This window comes from Balaenoptera acutorostrata, chromosome 1 (genome assembly GCF_949987535.1).
Source record: "Balaenoptera acutorostrata chromosome 1, mBalAcu1.1, whole genome shotgun sequence".
Taxonomy (NCBI): Eukaryota; Metazoa; Chordata; class Mammalia; order Artiodactyla; family Balaenopteridae; genus Balaenoptera; species Balaenoptera acutorostrata.
Window position 1 is genome coordinate 12987613 of NC_080064.1, and position 16704 is coordinate 13004316.

The following is a 16704-nucleotide window of genomic DNA, read 5'->3' on the forward strand; positions in this document are numbered from 1 at the left end:
CCAGTTGCGGCAAGCGGGGGCCACTCTTCATCGCGGTGCGGGGACCGCTCTTCATCGCGGTGCGCGGGCCTTTCTCTATCGCGGCCCCTCCCGTCGCGGGGCACAGGCTCCAGACGCGCAGGCTCAGCAATTGTGGCTCACGGGCCCAGCTGCTCCGTGGCATGTGGGATCTTCCCAGACCAGGGCTCGAACCCGTGTCCCCTGCATTAGCAGGTAGATTCTCAACCACTGCGCCACCAGGGAAGCCCCTCACATTTATTCTTATGTAGACTTTACCCACAATTCTGAGAGGTAAATGCTCTTAATTCCCACTTTACAGATGTGAAAATAGAGGCTCAGAGGTTCAACAACTTGCACAAACACCGGGTAAGAAGGGATGGCTGGCTTCAGCCCTAGAGAAACTTGAAGCATTCCACAGGATGATTTTTGTGAGTGAAAGCACATTGTCTGGACAATATCAGAGAACAGAAGTAGCATAAAGGACAAAACACTGTCTTTCTCTGCTCAAGCCTGCAGTTTTATTAGGAAAGTCTTTGTGACTTGAAATAGAACATTTGCCTGCAATCCAATGAAAGATTAAATAAGCAGTAAGCTAAACTATCAGTTGATAACATATTCTAATTTAGCTCGAGTTTAAATGGGGTGAGTGACCTACAGTTGCAAACTTGACGTCTGATGAAGCTGATTTGAAGTGGCAACTCCCCAGCCTCTCATCAGAAGCTGGCTGGTGCAGAACTCATCTTTACAAGCCATTAAATTAGTCATGAGAAAAAAACCCATCTTTCTCCCTACAGGTCTAGTGATTAGAAGCAAAGTCAAATTACCCATGAATCCAAGGAATGCGACCTTCAGCGGGGCTGTCTGAAACCAATTAGGTGTGAATAGACCTGGAAGGCAGATTTCGCCCTACTGCCCTCCCAGCCCGGGTATGGAGGGCTCCCTGAGGGTTTTTCAGTTCTCACTTCCGAATCTGGAGCTTTAACATCTGAGGACTGTGTACTGTGTGGTCTTACTGAGGTGGCCGAGAATTTTGAGATGCTAACATAAGAGCAAAGACTGTGTTCTCTAAATTTCTAATAATTTAATGTTGGTTCCTTTTTTTTTGGTGAACTTGGCTCCTAGGTGGGAGGGGACAAATCTTGTTCATCTTTACCCCCGGCACCTCACCTCTCACAATGCCAGACACTAGTGCTTTTGAACCATCCCCTTTTCAAGCCAGAAATGCTCATTAAGATTCATTCTTGGTGAGTCAGATGTTTTTCTTAGCCTCCTGACACAAGAAGCCTGTTTCTAGGATGATCTCAATGCTACAACTTAAAAACAGCCTTGGAGTATTCCTAAGAGTGAAAATAGGGTCCACCCGAATGTGCGTTAACAGGGGAAATGGGTAAATAAGTAATGGTGCATCTACGCCACAGAGCAAGAAACCAGTGGTTAAAAAAGCTAAGGTTGAAAATTCACACACACACAGGTAGATCTTTAGTAGCACCAGAGGCCCTTGTATATCGTGGGGTAAAAGTAGAAAGCTGCTGTTATTCACAACAGCTAAAACATGGAAGCAACCGAAATGTCCATTAATGGATCAATGGATAAACAAAATATGACACGTACATACAATGGAATATTATTCAGCCTTAAAAAGGGAATTCTGACACGTGCTGCAACAGGGATGAACCTTGAGAACTTTATGCTAAGTGAAAGGTGTTACAAAAAAGACAAATACCATATAATTCCACTTATATGAGATAGAGTAGTCAAAGTCACAGAAATAGAAAGTAGAAGTATGGTGGCTAGAGGCTAGAGGAGAAGAAATGGGGAGTTAGTGTTTACTGGGCAGAATTTGAGTTTTGCAAGATGAAAAAAGCTCTGGAGATAGACTGGAGTGAGGGTTGTATGATAACGTGAATGTACTTAATACCACTGAAATCTCCATTGAAAAATGGCTGCGGTGGTAAATTTTGTGTGTATTTTACCACAGTGAAAAAAAAAAGACAAAATAGAAAGTTGCTAATATCAATATTTTGTACCTTATTTTTGAAGGGAAAAAAAAACTTTACATATGCTGTGCATTGTAATGACATAAAGGTCTGGAGGAAATGTGTGAACTGTCAACAGGGGATGTGAAACTTGGGGAGTTTGAGGGGTTTCCATTTTTAACTTGACAAACTTTTACACTGTTTGCTTTTTCAATGTTACCGCTTTTGTAGTAAGTGTCAGAGCCAAGGCAGCAGTGGTGGGAATTCATGCTTCCCGTGCGAGGTCTCTGGAGGTCATCTGTGGAACTAACTGGAGTTTATAGCTGTGCTGGAAGTATCTGTAACCTGGCCTCAATGAGACAGAAAAAGACTTACCAAGATTTGGTTTGAAGTAATTCTAATACTGAAAGCTGTAGAAACTGGGATGCCGTATAATGAATGACGAGCCGCTGTTTACCGAGCGCCCAGAAGTGCAGGCGTCCTCACACCAGGTGGCTGAGGGTGGCACAGCTAGGAATCCCATTTTACAGATGGGCAAATGGAGTAGCAAAGAGAAGGGACTTGCCCAGTGTCGTCCAGCTGGTGAACGGCAAAGCTGGGAACAAGCCCCAGGTCCTGCGTGACACCAATTCTATGCTTGTCCCCATCGTAGCCACCCCCAATGGTGGCTCAGTTCTGGAGCCCTGGCCCCCTCTTCAAGGACAAGGACTCCTCCTTCTGGCACCTTCACATCCCACTGCAGCAAGTACAAGGAACAGGCTTGCTTTTTTGTTAATTAAGTAGAATAATATTTATTTATTTATTAAAATTTTTATTATACATGCTGTATTTGTGGGAAATCGAGGCCTTTGAAGGAACTCAGATTAGATACAAATTACATTCAGCTGAGCTGGTTACAGTCATGTTTAGCATGGGAACACTTAAGCTGAAACTTTCTTTTCCTTATAGGTTGCCATCATTTTCTTGATTTCAGCAATAGCTTTCCCTGGATTCAGCCCCTTGAAAAAAGAGAAGAGAATCAATACCAAATGGTAAGTGAAACTGAATGGAAGAACCCCATGACCTTGGGCGACCCAGGACCTCCTGACCTAGCTGGTCAAAGCACGGTGATTACAAATCAAGTCCTTTAATACCCAGGGGTTTGGGCTAAGAGCTCTCTTCTGTTTCCACTCTTAGACGTTTGAAAACGGCCAGCTCTCTCTGGCAGGAGCCCTGTCTCACTGAATTCCTGCTGCTGAGGCTCACTGTGGCAGGTCAACGAGCCCAGGGAAGAGTCATCTCTTCTACGACTACAGTGTCAAAATCAGCCAGTTATCTCTGAAGGTTTCACATCATTACCATTATCATTCAATCATCATCACCAGAAATCTGCATCTGCAAGCCCTCAAAGGTATGTGGGAGAAAGGAGCCTCTGTTAACCTTCCTAAGCACCACTGGTTAAGTGGCCCACAACACTGGATTAGCTGCAGTTGGCCTCACAGCTGTACATCTGTCCTGCACGAGGTATGGCAATTAAACCCAGTGGGGGCCAGTCTCGTAGAAGCAGGAAGTGAGATCACCAAATATTTGGTAAAATTAGACAAGTACTCATCTGAGGCTAGTGAAGGGTCCCCTCGTTCAATTTAATTTAACTAATTAATTTATTTTATGTGGCTCTGCGCTGAGCGGCATGCGGAATCTTAGTTCCCGTGCCCCCCTGCAGTGGAAGCGTGGAGTCTTAACCACTGGACCGCCAGGGAAGTCCTGGGTCCCCTCATTTTAGAAGGACAACTTTAACTCTGAAATTAAAGTGTGGAAAGAAAGAAAAAGAAAAGAGATCTTCAGAGAGACAGAAAGGGAAAGAGAAAACACTCTTTAAAACACTGATATGGAAGGAACCCCGAAATGTGTTAAGTGAGAAAAGGCAGACACCGTGACAAAGGACACGTGGAACATTTGCGTGTAGCACAAACTATCCCTGGAAGGACACACAGGAAGCTGATAACACCACCAGGGAGGGGGCTGGGGCTGGGGCAGGAGGAAGGCCCTCCACAGTATTTCCTTTTGAACGCTGAGCCGTGTACGTACCTGCCGCATCAAAAGGAATTTAGAGTCAGCAACCAGACTGTACCCAGTCCCAGCGCGGGAAGGAGGCACTGGGAGGCGGGTGGCCCGCTTCTAGGCCTGCCCTGCCCCCAACCTGAGAGTGACCTTGGCAAGATGCCCCCACCCCCAACTCCCGCTCATGGGCTCAGCTTCCCCACCTGTAAAAGGGGCTGCACTTGACGATTTTTGAGGTCCCTTCTAGTTCAAACAATCTGAGCCTATGTCTAGCTTCACAGCCCCAGTGTCCATCCCTGCTTTACTGAAGGGGAGGGCAGGACAGAGAAGTCTGTCCTTGGTTGTCTGGTCTGTCTGCTGTCCTCTGCGATGCAAACATTCACGCCTAGGAGCGCACCGCAGGATCCTCTGCGGAGCTTTTGAAGGAATACACAAGCCAGGCCCCAGCCTTGGAGAGGCTGTCTTCTGACTGACCGGCTCAAACGGGCCCAGAACCCGTTTGTTTTGCTAAATAACAGAAGGTCCCATTAAGTGCTTACTATGCGCCAGGCACTGTCCTAAGCACTTCAGTGGCATAAGTGGCCTCAGAAGCCACAAGGCTCGCTGAGCAGAGCTGGGTAGAAATGCAGGCAGCAGGATGCAGAGCCTGAGCTCTCCCGCACTGTTCGGGACCCCACCAGGCCCCGTGGCCCACCCCAATGCCGATGTCACATGAGAAGCACTCTGGCAGGGGAAGGGGGGGGGACCTTGAAACACTGTGGAATTACCCAGTCTGGATTTCATGTTTGTTAAGATGTGCTGCCTTTTCTTTCTTTCTTTCTTTTTTAAGCTGCTAACTGGTCGTGCTAGAGTTTTCCATCTCGCTGCCTGCTTACTCACTGCACCTTTAAAATGAAATTGCTCTGCCCACGGTCTCTGCTCGAAGGGCAGCTCTGGCCGCTCCCCGCCCACTGACGGGACCAGGGCTGGCACCTGACGGTAGCTGGCCGGCCAGCTCTGACGTGGGCTGCGCCGTGGAAAGCTAAGCTGGGCCAAGGAGACTCCCTCCGAGGAATGTGAGCTGAGAAATGCGGCGAGAAGCCAGGCAGATGCTGAAGCCGCAGGCAGGGCGAGTATGAACAGGAAGCAGGAAGTATGAACAGGAAGAGGGAGTGAAAGCTAAGCAAGCAGGAGCTCCGAGACTGAGGAAAGACACGCAGAGGAGAAAGCACAGGCTGGCTGCCAGGGAGCCGAGCGGACCGGCAGCCATGTTGCCACACAGAGACCTTGGGGCCCGAGAGGGAACGTAGCCCTCACAGCTGCCTGTGCCCAGACGGCTTTCCCCCCGTGCTTCCCACAAAGTCAGGGCAAACCCAGGTTCCTGTTCATGGGTCCTCGTGGCATCCTTGACTCCCACCAGGCCCGTGTGAACCCGACTTGGAAACCCTTCTCAAGGGGGCCTGAGTGAGCCTGTGCCCCGCAACGAAGCGCCAACACCCGCAGGCTCACACGGAGGGGAGAGAGCGCTCTGCTCCCCGCCCGCTGCCTCCTCACGAGCACACGGCAGCGCTGGGCCGCGCGGGGCGCCACAGCCCGCGTACCTTGGGACAGGTATTCGTGCAGTTCATGATGGTGTGGCAGCGGTACAGAGAGAACGGGTCCTGCAGCTTGGCCAGGCGCTCCTCTGTGAAGTCGTCTCTGGAGTCGATCATCCAGCGATAGGCCTGGGGGAACCGGGGACTGGTGGGCTGAGCTGTCACCTTAACTGGCCAGAGCAGCGCTCTGGGTCAACTCAAAGCTCCAGGCGCGCAGAGGAACAGGAATTCTCAGCTTGGAGGCCATCTCCACACTTTACTTCTTGCCATCTTTCAAGGAAAGCCTCCCAACTCTTTTGTAACATCTCTTGATCACCTTGACTAATGAGCCCCACCAACTTTTGAACCACATGCACCTGGTCGCTTAATTATATACCATCAGGCATGGTCTTCTACTGATTTCGTGTTGCTCATTAGCTTCCTCCCTAGATCATGAATGAGTGAAGGCAGGGGCGGTATCCTTGACTCTCTTTCACTGCCTTCAGAGCACCTACCCACTGCCTTTGAGTGAACTGATAACAGACCTGCACAGAGAGAATATCTGTTCTACTTATTGATTCTTTTGATTAGCGTATCCGTCGCAGAAGCCTGAGATCAGCCAGCTGAAAGCTGATTAAGCTCCTGATCACCGGGCTGGCTCCAGCAGTGTTACCGACACCACTTTTACATTTCCCAACAACTCAGATCACTGGTACAAGCGCCAGCTACAAATGTACCTCATTACTCGATCTTTAATTTGGCCAGGAATCAATCAGTACAGCTGCTAACTGGTCACACAACCACAGAACTTCTCTTTTTGTGGGAAAATGAGAAACAAGAAGTTGTTTTTTTTTGAGTTGCTTCAGAGTCTATGAAAAGCACTGACCACAAATCTAAAAAGTATGAGCTTTCTGCGAACAATGACAGTGACTCTGTCTGCAGTGAACTACACATATAGTGAAAGACAATGAAAAACAATACTACTTTTTTTCCAAGCAACCCCTAAGCCCAGTACTGCAGGCCTTCACCAGCCTGGAAACAATTTCCAACCTTGCAGCTGGGTAACTGCTCCTCAACGAAATTTCTCTCTCCCGCTTCCACGGTAAAAATCCCCTGAGAGGGAGATGGGGAGCCTTCTGACGGACGCAGTCCGGGGAAAGCGGGCAAGTGGGCAGGGAAGAGCCAGCAGCACAGGGAAACATCTGAAACATCTGCAAGGCATGGTGTGCCAACCCGCAGCCACCGTCCCTTGGCATGACCCTCACCACACTAAATGAAGGCATTTTGCAAATGAAGCCCCAGATTTACTGAAAGCCAAGTGAAGGTGATGCAACCAAATACCATTGGTAATGGATGCCAAAGAAGGAAGCCATCACCCCTCAGAACATCTGGTTTCCATTTCTCTTACAGTAATGAAGGAGCACCTTACCTGCATAAGAACCGCAGGTCCCAAGTACTTGTCTCCATTCCACCAGTAGCTCGGGCAGCTGGTACTGCAGCAGGCGCAGAGAATGCACTCATAGAGCCCGTCCTGTGTGGGGAGAAAGGGCAATCAGGAGTCCACCATGGAAGAGATGGTCGTGTCCTGAGCTGATTAAATGTGAGGTCTGGGGTCGGTGCACGAACAAAGTGCCTATTCGCACGTGAGTTTTCTTGGCAAAATCCTAGGAGTGGTTTGCAGAGATTTATCAGATTCATAAAAAAGATCTTGGAATTGAAATTTAGACATTTGCTGGATTAGAGCCCAGAGTTCTTAAGTCCAAGTACAGTGTACTCATCCTTTAATAAATAACTCCTCACTTATCTTAAAAAAAAACAAAAACAAAAACATGGGAAGAACTTACCACCTTGCATGCAGTCTAGCAGCAATTAAAAAGGCCCTGAGTGCTGAGGCATCTAGCGTCTACACCAGTCTCTGCCCTGGCTCAGCAGACACCTCAAGTTTTCGATAGGAAGATCAACATCATCCTAAACAGCCAACCAGCACTGAGTACCATGTGCCTTACTGACTACCTCATTTGATTGTCACAATAATCCTGGGGTGAGTGCTATTAGATTCCCATTTTACAGGTAAGGAACTGAGGCTCAGACAAGTTAGGTCACTTGCCGAGGGTCACACAGCTGCAAACAGCAGAGCTGGGATGGGCCCCCAGGCGGCCTGACTCTGGAATCCCTCCTCTAACACTGCCACACTGACTCAACATGCCCAACCAGTTCTAACTGGACTTTCTGATTTGGGGAACAACAGAAACTGATTAAAAGTGGCAAAACAGGAGGGGACGCTGACATCTGAAGTGACAGCTGAAAACAGATGACACAGAGTTGATGGTCATGATTGTAACCACGAGTCTTCAACAAAAATTATGTTCTGTTCAGGCAGCTGGTGAGAGTGTAAACTGGCCCCACTGTCTAGAAAGCATAAGGTCACAGGATTAAGAGCCTTCACGATAGTCATATTCTTTACTTATAAAAGGGTAGTTGTCGATAGAGATTACCTTTGGGTGGTGGAATTATAGATTATTTGAAAATTAGTTCTCTTTTCCAATTACCTATAGTGAGCATTATGGCTTTTAAAATCACGAAAAAAAGTTAGGTTCAGCAATATTAATTGGAAGAAGTGAAAAATGCTAAATAAGCAAATGTTTGGTATTTATTTTAAATGAGTGAATTTTGACTACCTAGAAAACATGCTCAGGGGAACCCTCCAATCCCTAAAAATAGTACATCAAGGAGATGTTTATAAGCTACAAGCTTTCCTACCTGAGGAAAGCTGGGCCAGGGTGGCCAGTTCCAACCTGGACCCTGGGATGCGTCAGACTCCCTGGAGTTAGAAACTGGGGCAGAGCTATGTCCTGAGAACAAGAAACTCTTGGAAGAGAAGGCAGCTCTGCTTGCTCTGAATTACAACATCACCATGCTGACCCTCAACATCTCGATGACGACAGAGCTGGGCATTCTTACCAGGACCTTCCTTTCTTAATATTTTATGGGGAAGAGGAGAGGGGCTAAATGTTCCCCCAGACCTAAAAGGCAGAATTCATTTATTCATTCACACAACTCATATTTGTTGATAAGATAGCACATGCCAGGATCCTGGGATCCAGAAAGGGTATAAGACACAGCCCCTGCCCTTGAGGTGCGCTCAGTCTGCTCACGGACTGTCATGTAAACGAATGAAGTGGTGACCGAGACAGCACGAGTCCTTCCCTCGTGCAGGCATGATGTTGGGACCTATCTCCATCTGGTCCCCTTCCCACTTCTTCCTCTCCAAAGGACACCAAGTGTGCAGGGAGTGAGTGTGCGTGCCTCCTTCTTAGAGGAGGTAGAAGTGTACACGAGAAAGAGACTACAAGCTTGCTAATAACCCCTTCACTTTCAGAGACTTCATAGCCTGTACCCAGGGTAGCAACTCCAAGAGTAAGTGGGCCTGTCACAAGCCCACACCGCGTCACTAGACGTGTGGTGTCAGGAAAGCACAAAGTTCTAGTTCCAGTTTTGCTATCGCTTCTCTCACTCCCATGTGCAAACAGGGTGGTGGCAGCAGGACTGCAAACAGCCGGCATGTGTTTTATTTGCCCACAGGGTTAAAGAGTAACTCTGATTTAGCTGTCAACTTTTCAAGACCTGGCGATCTACATACTGGTTTCTTTTGAAAAAGACAAATATCCGGCAACATGGCAGCAGTGAGCCCCTCTAGGCAGAGCACTCCAGGGCCTTGGTCCTCTTTGGGCCCTTCATAGGTTCTCACTACCCACCCGGCCCCGAAAGGATGGGTGTCCAACCCTTAGACAGATGGTTCTGAAGTTCCTTTCCAGAAGACGCTGAATGGTCTGCATCATCTCATGCTGTGCACCCCCCATCCCCTCTGCCCCTAAGCCCCACTTCCTGGCAAACATCTTTGCAACAAAATTCCTCAAGTCAAGACAATGAACAGGGACTAATGACCAGTTTCTCACGATCTTCTATGGACTGCAGATACTGCTCCTTGCCTTCCTGGGATTCATCCTTCTTCTTTAAATAAGGCTCAATGGACTTGTACTGGGCATAGAAGTTGCTCAAATCCTGAGGTTGACAGGAAGAAGAAGAAATGGGTCAGATTCCACCACCACTCCTTAGCTTTCCTCCTTATCCCATTTTTGGGACACTGCCCTCTTTTCTGCCCTGTGACAGGCAGTAGTCAGACTCTCTTCCTTTGGCATGGATACGTGCAAAGATCACGAAAGGAGAAATGGTCACATGTAAGTGTGGTTAGGGAATTTCTCCTTCACCCACTTGGGAAACTTTCTCCCCAGATGCCCTTGAAAACACCCAGTCAGGGAAAGGGAAGGTGGCCAAATATAGGGAGGTAGAAATTAAAACACATAAGAACGGCTGCATTCCCAACTAATATTTGCCTCATGAATTCTTTGTTGTTATGGCCAAATTCTTCATTTCTGAAACTGTTCCAAGTCTAAAATTCTGTGCCCTGTTATTCCCAAACAATCCTCACCAAATGAGCTGCTGGATGATCTAGGCCATTTACCTTCTGCCATTCAAATTCCTTAACTAAACTCAAGACAGGAAAAAAAGCCTGCCCTGAAGAACTATAGCACAACACACATACCTCCTGCCCCCCTTAAAAAAAAAAAAAAGCGGGCGGGAGGTGCTGGGGAGGTGGGGAGAGAGACACACACACACGGGCAGGAACTCACAGGAACAAGATCCTTTATCACATACATATGTGGAAGAGGGTAGATTTTTGAAACTTTGTTGAGGTTGGTGTCAATCCTTCGGGTACAAGCGAGAGTGTTGCCTCCATTGATGTTCATGGCACAGGAGCCGCAGATGCCTGAGACACAGCACAGTTAACACTCCCCTACCCAGCTGCGGGCAGTCCAGCTGCAATCCTCCCTTCCGGACTGTCCTTGCTCTACCAGCAGGAGCAGCACTGACATGGAGTACACCTGTGCAGAGGTGCCCGCTGCCTTTTCTCCTTCCCATGCTTCTTAGAACGTAGATCTAACGGCTGTAGTTCCAAAAACCACGTTGTGAAACCAGGAGGCAACCCTGAGGTTGGAAGCTATCTGCTCAGGATGGCACTGGAGCACAGAGGAGCCTGGGGTGCTGCTGGCATCGCGGAGGGCCCATGCCAGTCCTAGCTCTTTGCTTCATATATTTTGAGAGAAAAACCAGCCTTTGTTTTCTTTTTTTAAGTCACTGTTATTTGAACTCAAACTCTATTTTTTTAAAACTTTTTTTTTATTTGGCCACACCACAAGGCTAGTGGGATCTTAGTTCCCTGACCAGGGATTGAATCCAGGCCCGCGGCAGTGAAAGCACAGAGTCCTAACCACTGGACCGCCAGGGAATTCCCTGGACTCAAACTCTTAACAGATATAACACCCCAAAATAAATCAACACTGTCTTGGTCATCTTCAAGTTGAGGCCTGGATACAGATTGTCCAGAGACAGCTCTCATTCTATTGTCTCCACAAAACCTATACTGGGGACATGAAACCCACAAAAGCTGCCTTAGCACTGACTTTTCAAGGAGAATGAGCTAATGTGAAACCAAACCAAAGTCAGCAAAATAAGGTGCTGACCAAGGACCCTGAAATGAGAATTTTCTTAGCCTGGACTCATTTCCTGTGTATGGACTTTCCTAGGTATTTCAGAGTTACAAATGACTACGCACTCTAAGCCCCTGCTACCACTTCTTCTGAAGCTGTTTTTTGAAGGTAGTTAGGCCGGAGAAATGTGGTTACTTGTGAAACTTGAACTGGGTTACCACTTTCTCTCCCCCTCCTGTTAATCTTAATAAAGGTATAACAGGACACAAATATCCATCTTAAGCAAATACTCCTATAGTTCCCCAAGAGATCGAATATTATCAGCACATTTATGTGTGCCTGGCATACAACAGAGCAGTATGCTTTTATAAGAAATGGTATACAATAATAATAATAAAAAAAAATCCAACGAAACTTCTCTTAAAAAGGTTCCCCTGGAAATTCTCTTCACAAACTACAAGGGAAACAAAAGTAGCCGCAATTAATATCATTCTGCCTCATTTTTAAATTTTTGCCCACATGGGCCACACCTTGTGCTCTTGGCTCTGAAAAAGTCTTATGGGGAAACTTACTGAAAAGCGTCTATTTCCTGTGTTGTCAGGACTTATGTGGGAAGGCTGGTACTTAATTACAGCAGAATGTTCCCTAAACAGCAGGATTCAGCCAAACTACCATACCCGTTAGCATCTGCTACATTGAATCCAATCCTGTAAGATTAGCTGAATCAAAACAGATGTCTTAGAAGTAGGACTTTAAATGCTTGAGATGTACAGCAGAACACAGATAAAGAGCGATGGGCCAATAGCTATAATGACTTTTTCTTTTATGGAAGGTTATTTTAGGGAGAAAGTTCGATCACGGCCCTTGGTCTTGGCCCCAGCTGTTTTGGTTTTATCCCAGGTTTTCCGAGCCCGGCCAGGGAGTGTATCACCTGAGAGTGCAATTCTGGAATCTGACAACTTTGGCTGAGTCCTGGCTCCCAACTCACCATCTCTGTGTCCTTTCAGAAGTGCCTTAACCTCCCTGGGCCTCAGTTTCTTCACATGTACGCTGAGTGTAAATGGTAACAGCACCTGTCTATCTCACGTAAAGTGCGCAGAATGGAGTCTGCCCAGTCTGTGTTCCACAGCCATCAGGATCAGTTAGCCATCATAGCACCCCGTGTGATTTTTCCCACACCTGAGAACCATCTGAATGATTACTTAGGAGTTTACTTTCAATCAACTCATTTTACCTTAAATTCATATTTAAAAATCATTTCTATCACTGTTACACTGTCATTAGTAATTATATTTTTCTAGTACATAAAATCAATACATAGCTATTAAGGAACGTCGGTATGCACACTGCCTGGAATCAGCAGCACACTGTAGGAATCGCTGTTTCCATCCAGAACATTCCTACTGACCACCTGCTCTGTGCACATGTAATGCTGGGAGCTGGGAGGGGACGCATGTCCCCCTTGTTGGACAAGTGTCAAGTGTGCACGAGCACCAGCGAGAAATTCCCCACTACCCCCCTAAAGAACGAGCTCCGCGGTGACCAGCTAGCATATCTGAGCTGGTCCTTGAAGGGTGCAGCAGCTCACAGGGACCGCCAGAAGCAGTAACCATGCAAGTGAAAGCTCCTGAAGGGAAGCAAACTTAGAAACCAGAACTTATACCACAGTTCAAATTTCCAACACTTCTGCCCAAGAAAAGGAAGTGTGACTTGTGGCAAGGTCACCTGGCAGAGCGCTGCAGCCATCGTCCAGGTATCCCCTGGTATCAGTTCTGGCCAGCCCAGGCCTCTTTTGGGAAACAGAACAAAAGTGTCCAAGCCTAACAACAGGGAAGGAAATGCTTACCTTCTCTGCAGGATCTTCGGAAGGTCAAGGTAGAATCAATTTCATTCTTAATCTTGATTAAAGCATCCAACACCATAGGACCACAGCTGACAAAAAAAGAAAAGAAAAGGAAAGAAAAAAACTCACAAAAATAACAAACAGACCCAGTTGTATTTATGTGAAGTTCAATCTCCCTACACTTTATCAGAATATGATCTGAGACAGCTGCATCTATTAGCTGCTCTTCTTATCCATGGCCTTCTCAGGTCACATTCAGAATTTTTTCCATAGTTTTATTTTTGCACATTCTTACACATTTTAAGTACAGCAGAGTTCTTACACATTTTAAGTGCCACACTGCATGTACATTTCTAGGAAATGGAAAGCTAAACACGAAGAGAAATATTTAGGTTAGGAGACAACTTCCATATACTGGCAGTTTTTATTTTTTCTTCTAAAGCTCCCTGAAAAGTTTTCCCAAATAATTTATTTCAAATTTTAGTTTTATTTTTTTGGACAAAAATAGTAAGTAGCTTTATATGCTTAGTTAACAGCTTCCCATCTACAAAGCACAGAGAGCAACGCCCACATCTCACAGGACTGCTGCAGGTGAATTAACATACAGGAAAATGAAACACTCAGAGCAGTGTCTGCCACATACATTCGGTCTCACTATGATTATTATCATGCAGAGACTGTGACTCTATGGAAATGGCTTATTCTCTCTGAGCCTCAGTCTCTTTATCTGTAAAATGGAATTATTATTTGTATCACAGGATTATTATGAAGATTAAATAAAAACATGCAACAACAAGGTCCTACTGTATAGCACAGCGAACTATATTCAATATCCTGTGATAAACTATAACGAAAAAGAATATGAAAAAGAATATATGTATAACAGAATATATGTATGTATAACTGAGTCACTTTGCTGTACAGCAGAAATTAACACTGTAAATCAACTATACTTCAATAAAATTAAAAAACAAAACAAAACATGCAATTGTCATAGCACCTGGCACAGAGAAGCGCTCAGCAAATCTATTTCCTGGTTGCCACCCCTACCCGCGGTCCTCTCAGTAATTTTCTATGAATGGGATTTAAAAAAATATGCGCCCCCCCCCTCCAATTTCCTTTGTCTATTTTTTTCCCCTCAGCTTTGAGATTACTGACAAATAATAGTGTGTAAATTTAAGGTGTATAACATGGTAATTTGATATATAGTGAAATGATTACCATAATAAGGTTGGTTAACATACCTGCATTATCTGTACGTATTTCTACCAACAATATGCTATACCCTTTTCACTGTACCTCTGCTAACACTGGGAATTGTAACCTTTGAAAACCTCTGCTATTCTGAGAATGGAGAAGTGTTATTACTGTCAGTGTTTTAATTTGAGATCTCTGAATACTACAGTGGTTGAATATTTGTCATAAATTCACTGAGCTTTCCTCACTTACCAGTTATTTACTGAAAGCCTGCTCTGTACCAGGTTCTGTTCTAGGTGCTAGAGATACACCAGAGGACAAAACAGATGCAAATTCCTGCCCGCACAGAGCGTTCATTCTAGTGGACTAATTCTATAGACTCATTCTGTCCATGTTCTTTGCCTCTTTGTTTACTGAAGTCTCGGGATTTTTTTTTTTTCTTTTAAAGATCTGAGCCTACCATCTTCTAAAACAAAAACTCTTCTGTTTTTCTGTACTAACTCCCAATACTTCACTTCTAGTCACCAAATGTGTGGGTGTCTTTCCCATGCCAAGCAATTCTGCAACACCAAGTGGGTGTCCCACAGTATAACTCAATTCTGCTACTATCAATCGGAGTGGCTCACAGAATTAAAAAAAAAAAGTTTACTGACTAGATTACTGGTTTATTATAAAAGGATCAACCCTGCAACAGCCAAATGGAAGAGACGCACAGGGCAAGGTATGTGGGAAGGGGAGGAGAGCTTCCATACCCTCTCCTGCAGGCCACTCTCCCAGCACCTCCTGGAGTTTACCAACCCAAGTTCTCTGAACCGTGTACTTCAAGGATTTTTATGAAGGCTTAATTACGTAGGGATGATTGACTATACCATTGGTCTCTGGTAACTGATTCAACCTCTACCTCCTCTCCCCTCCTGGGAGGTCAGGGGATGGGCTTAAAGTTCCAGCCCTCTAATCACATGGTTGGATTCCCTAGCAACCAGCCCCCATCCAGTGGTTATCTAGGGGCTTTTAAGAAATCACCGCATTAATATAAACTCAGGTGTGGTTGAAAAGGGCTTGTTATGAATAACAAAAGATATCCATTTCACCTTTATTATTTTCTGAAGCTATTTCAGGAACTGGGAACGAAAACAAAATATAACAAAAGATGACCCTACAGTTCTTATTCTTTAGGATTACAAGGGTTTTAGAAGACAGAAACCCAAGACCAAATATATATCACAGTATCACACATCTAATACATCTGTTGCTAATCTTGCTCCCGCCCTCAACCAGCAATTGGCTATCTGACTTCTGATTTTGGTAATCACATTTTTTTTTTCACTTTTATTTTTTTTAAAGGTCGCTCCACGCAGCATGTGGGATCCTAGTTCCCCGACCAGGGATCAAACCCGCGCCGCCTGCACTGACACCGCAGAGTCTTAACCACTGGCCCCCCAGGGAAACCGCCAGTAATCAAAATTTTAAAACACACATAAAATTTAAATGTTTACATTGTTAAAAGCTGACCACTTTTCCCCTTATGATACTATCCTCTTTTAAGTCTAAAAGACCACACTCCTTCCTGAGGTTTGATGAGTATTTTGAATTTTCTTCCATTTTAAAATTATTTCCCCCAAATTGCAAAAATTGCTAATCAACTGCCCCAAATCACTGACTGACTAAAAACCCTCTTTTGCTTCTGATTTGTGATACTCCCCTTCCAACCACCCCATTCTATACTAGAATTTTATATATAATGTAGTCTATTTTGGAACTCCTTTTATTTTGGCCATGCCGCGTGGCTTGTGGGATCTTAGTTCCCTGACCAGGGATTGAACGTGGGCCCTCGGCAGTGAAATCATGGAGTCCTAACCACTGGACTGGCAGGGGATTCCCTAGAACTTTTTTTATTCTAATGATCTGTCTATTCTTGTCCTGGCATGTTTTAAATTACGTACATCAATTCTATTTATTCATTTTCTTTAAGTTACAAAAGCTAGTATTTGCATTTTATAAAAATTAAATATAAATAGCTAAAAAGCTAAAGCTCTTCCTTTAAACTGTCTCATGCTAAATTTCATAATAGGTAGGCAATATTAAGAGTTTGGTATAAATTTTCTCAGACTTAAAAAAATGCAATATATATATATATAATAGTATCTTGCTTTTTTCATTAAAAACAACTCTGCCAAGGGACTGTAATTACGTAACCATTTTCCTATGGAAGAACACTTAGGTTGCTTAAAATCCTTCCCTGTTACACACAATGCTGCAAATAACATTTTGGTACATAGAAATCGATTGTTTTGGCTATTCTTTGTCCCTTGCACTTCCATATGAATTTTAGGATCAGCTTGTCAATTTCTGCAAAAAAGGGCTACTGGGGTTTGAGAGTGATTACAATGAATCTGTATATAAATTTGGGGGTGCACTGCCACCTTAAAAATATTAAGTCTTCCAACCCAGAAACATGAAATATCTTTCCATTTATTTAGGTCTTTGTTAGTTTCTTTCAACAATGTTCTATAGTTTTCAGTCTTGCATTTCTTTTGCCAAGTTTG

General features: G+C 45.1%; 1 protein-coding gene across 1 annotated transcript in view; it reads right to left on the bottom strand.

The window, feature by feature from the left end:
• Positions 1–2740: 2740 nt before the first annotated feature.
• The window catches only part of SDHB (succinate dehydrogenase complex iron sulfur subunit B), a 38479-nt gene continuing 24515 nt past the window's right edge, over positions 2741–16704 (bottom strand). Inside the window, exons 3-8 of the mRNA XM_007175006.3 lie at positions 12965–13050; positions 10261–10397; positions 9515–9631; positions 6999–7100; positions 5597–5719; positions 2741–2974 (exon numbers count right to left, since the gene is read on the bottom strand). Coding sequence (XP_007175068.1) covers positions 2897–2974; positions 5597–5719; positions 6999–7100; positions 9515–9631; positions 10261–10397; positions 12965–13050 — 643 coding nt within the window. The 3' untranslated portion in view covers positions 2741–2896. The remainder of the gene's footprint in view (positions 2975–5596; positions 5720–6998; positions 7101–9514; positions 9632–10260; positions 10398–12964; positions 13051–16704) is intronic.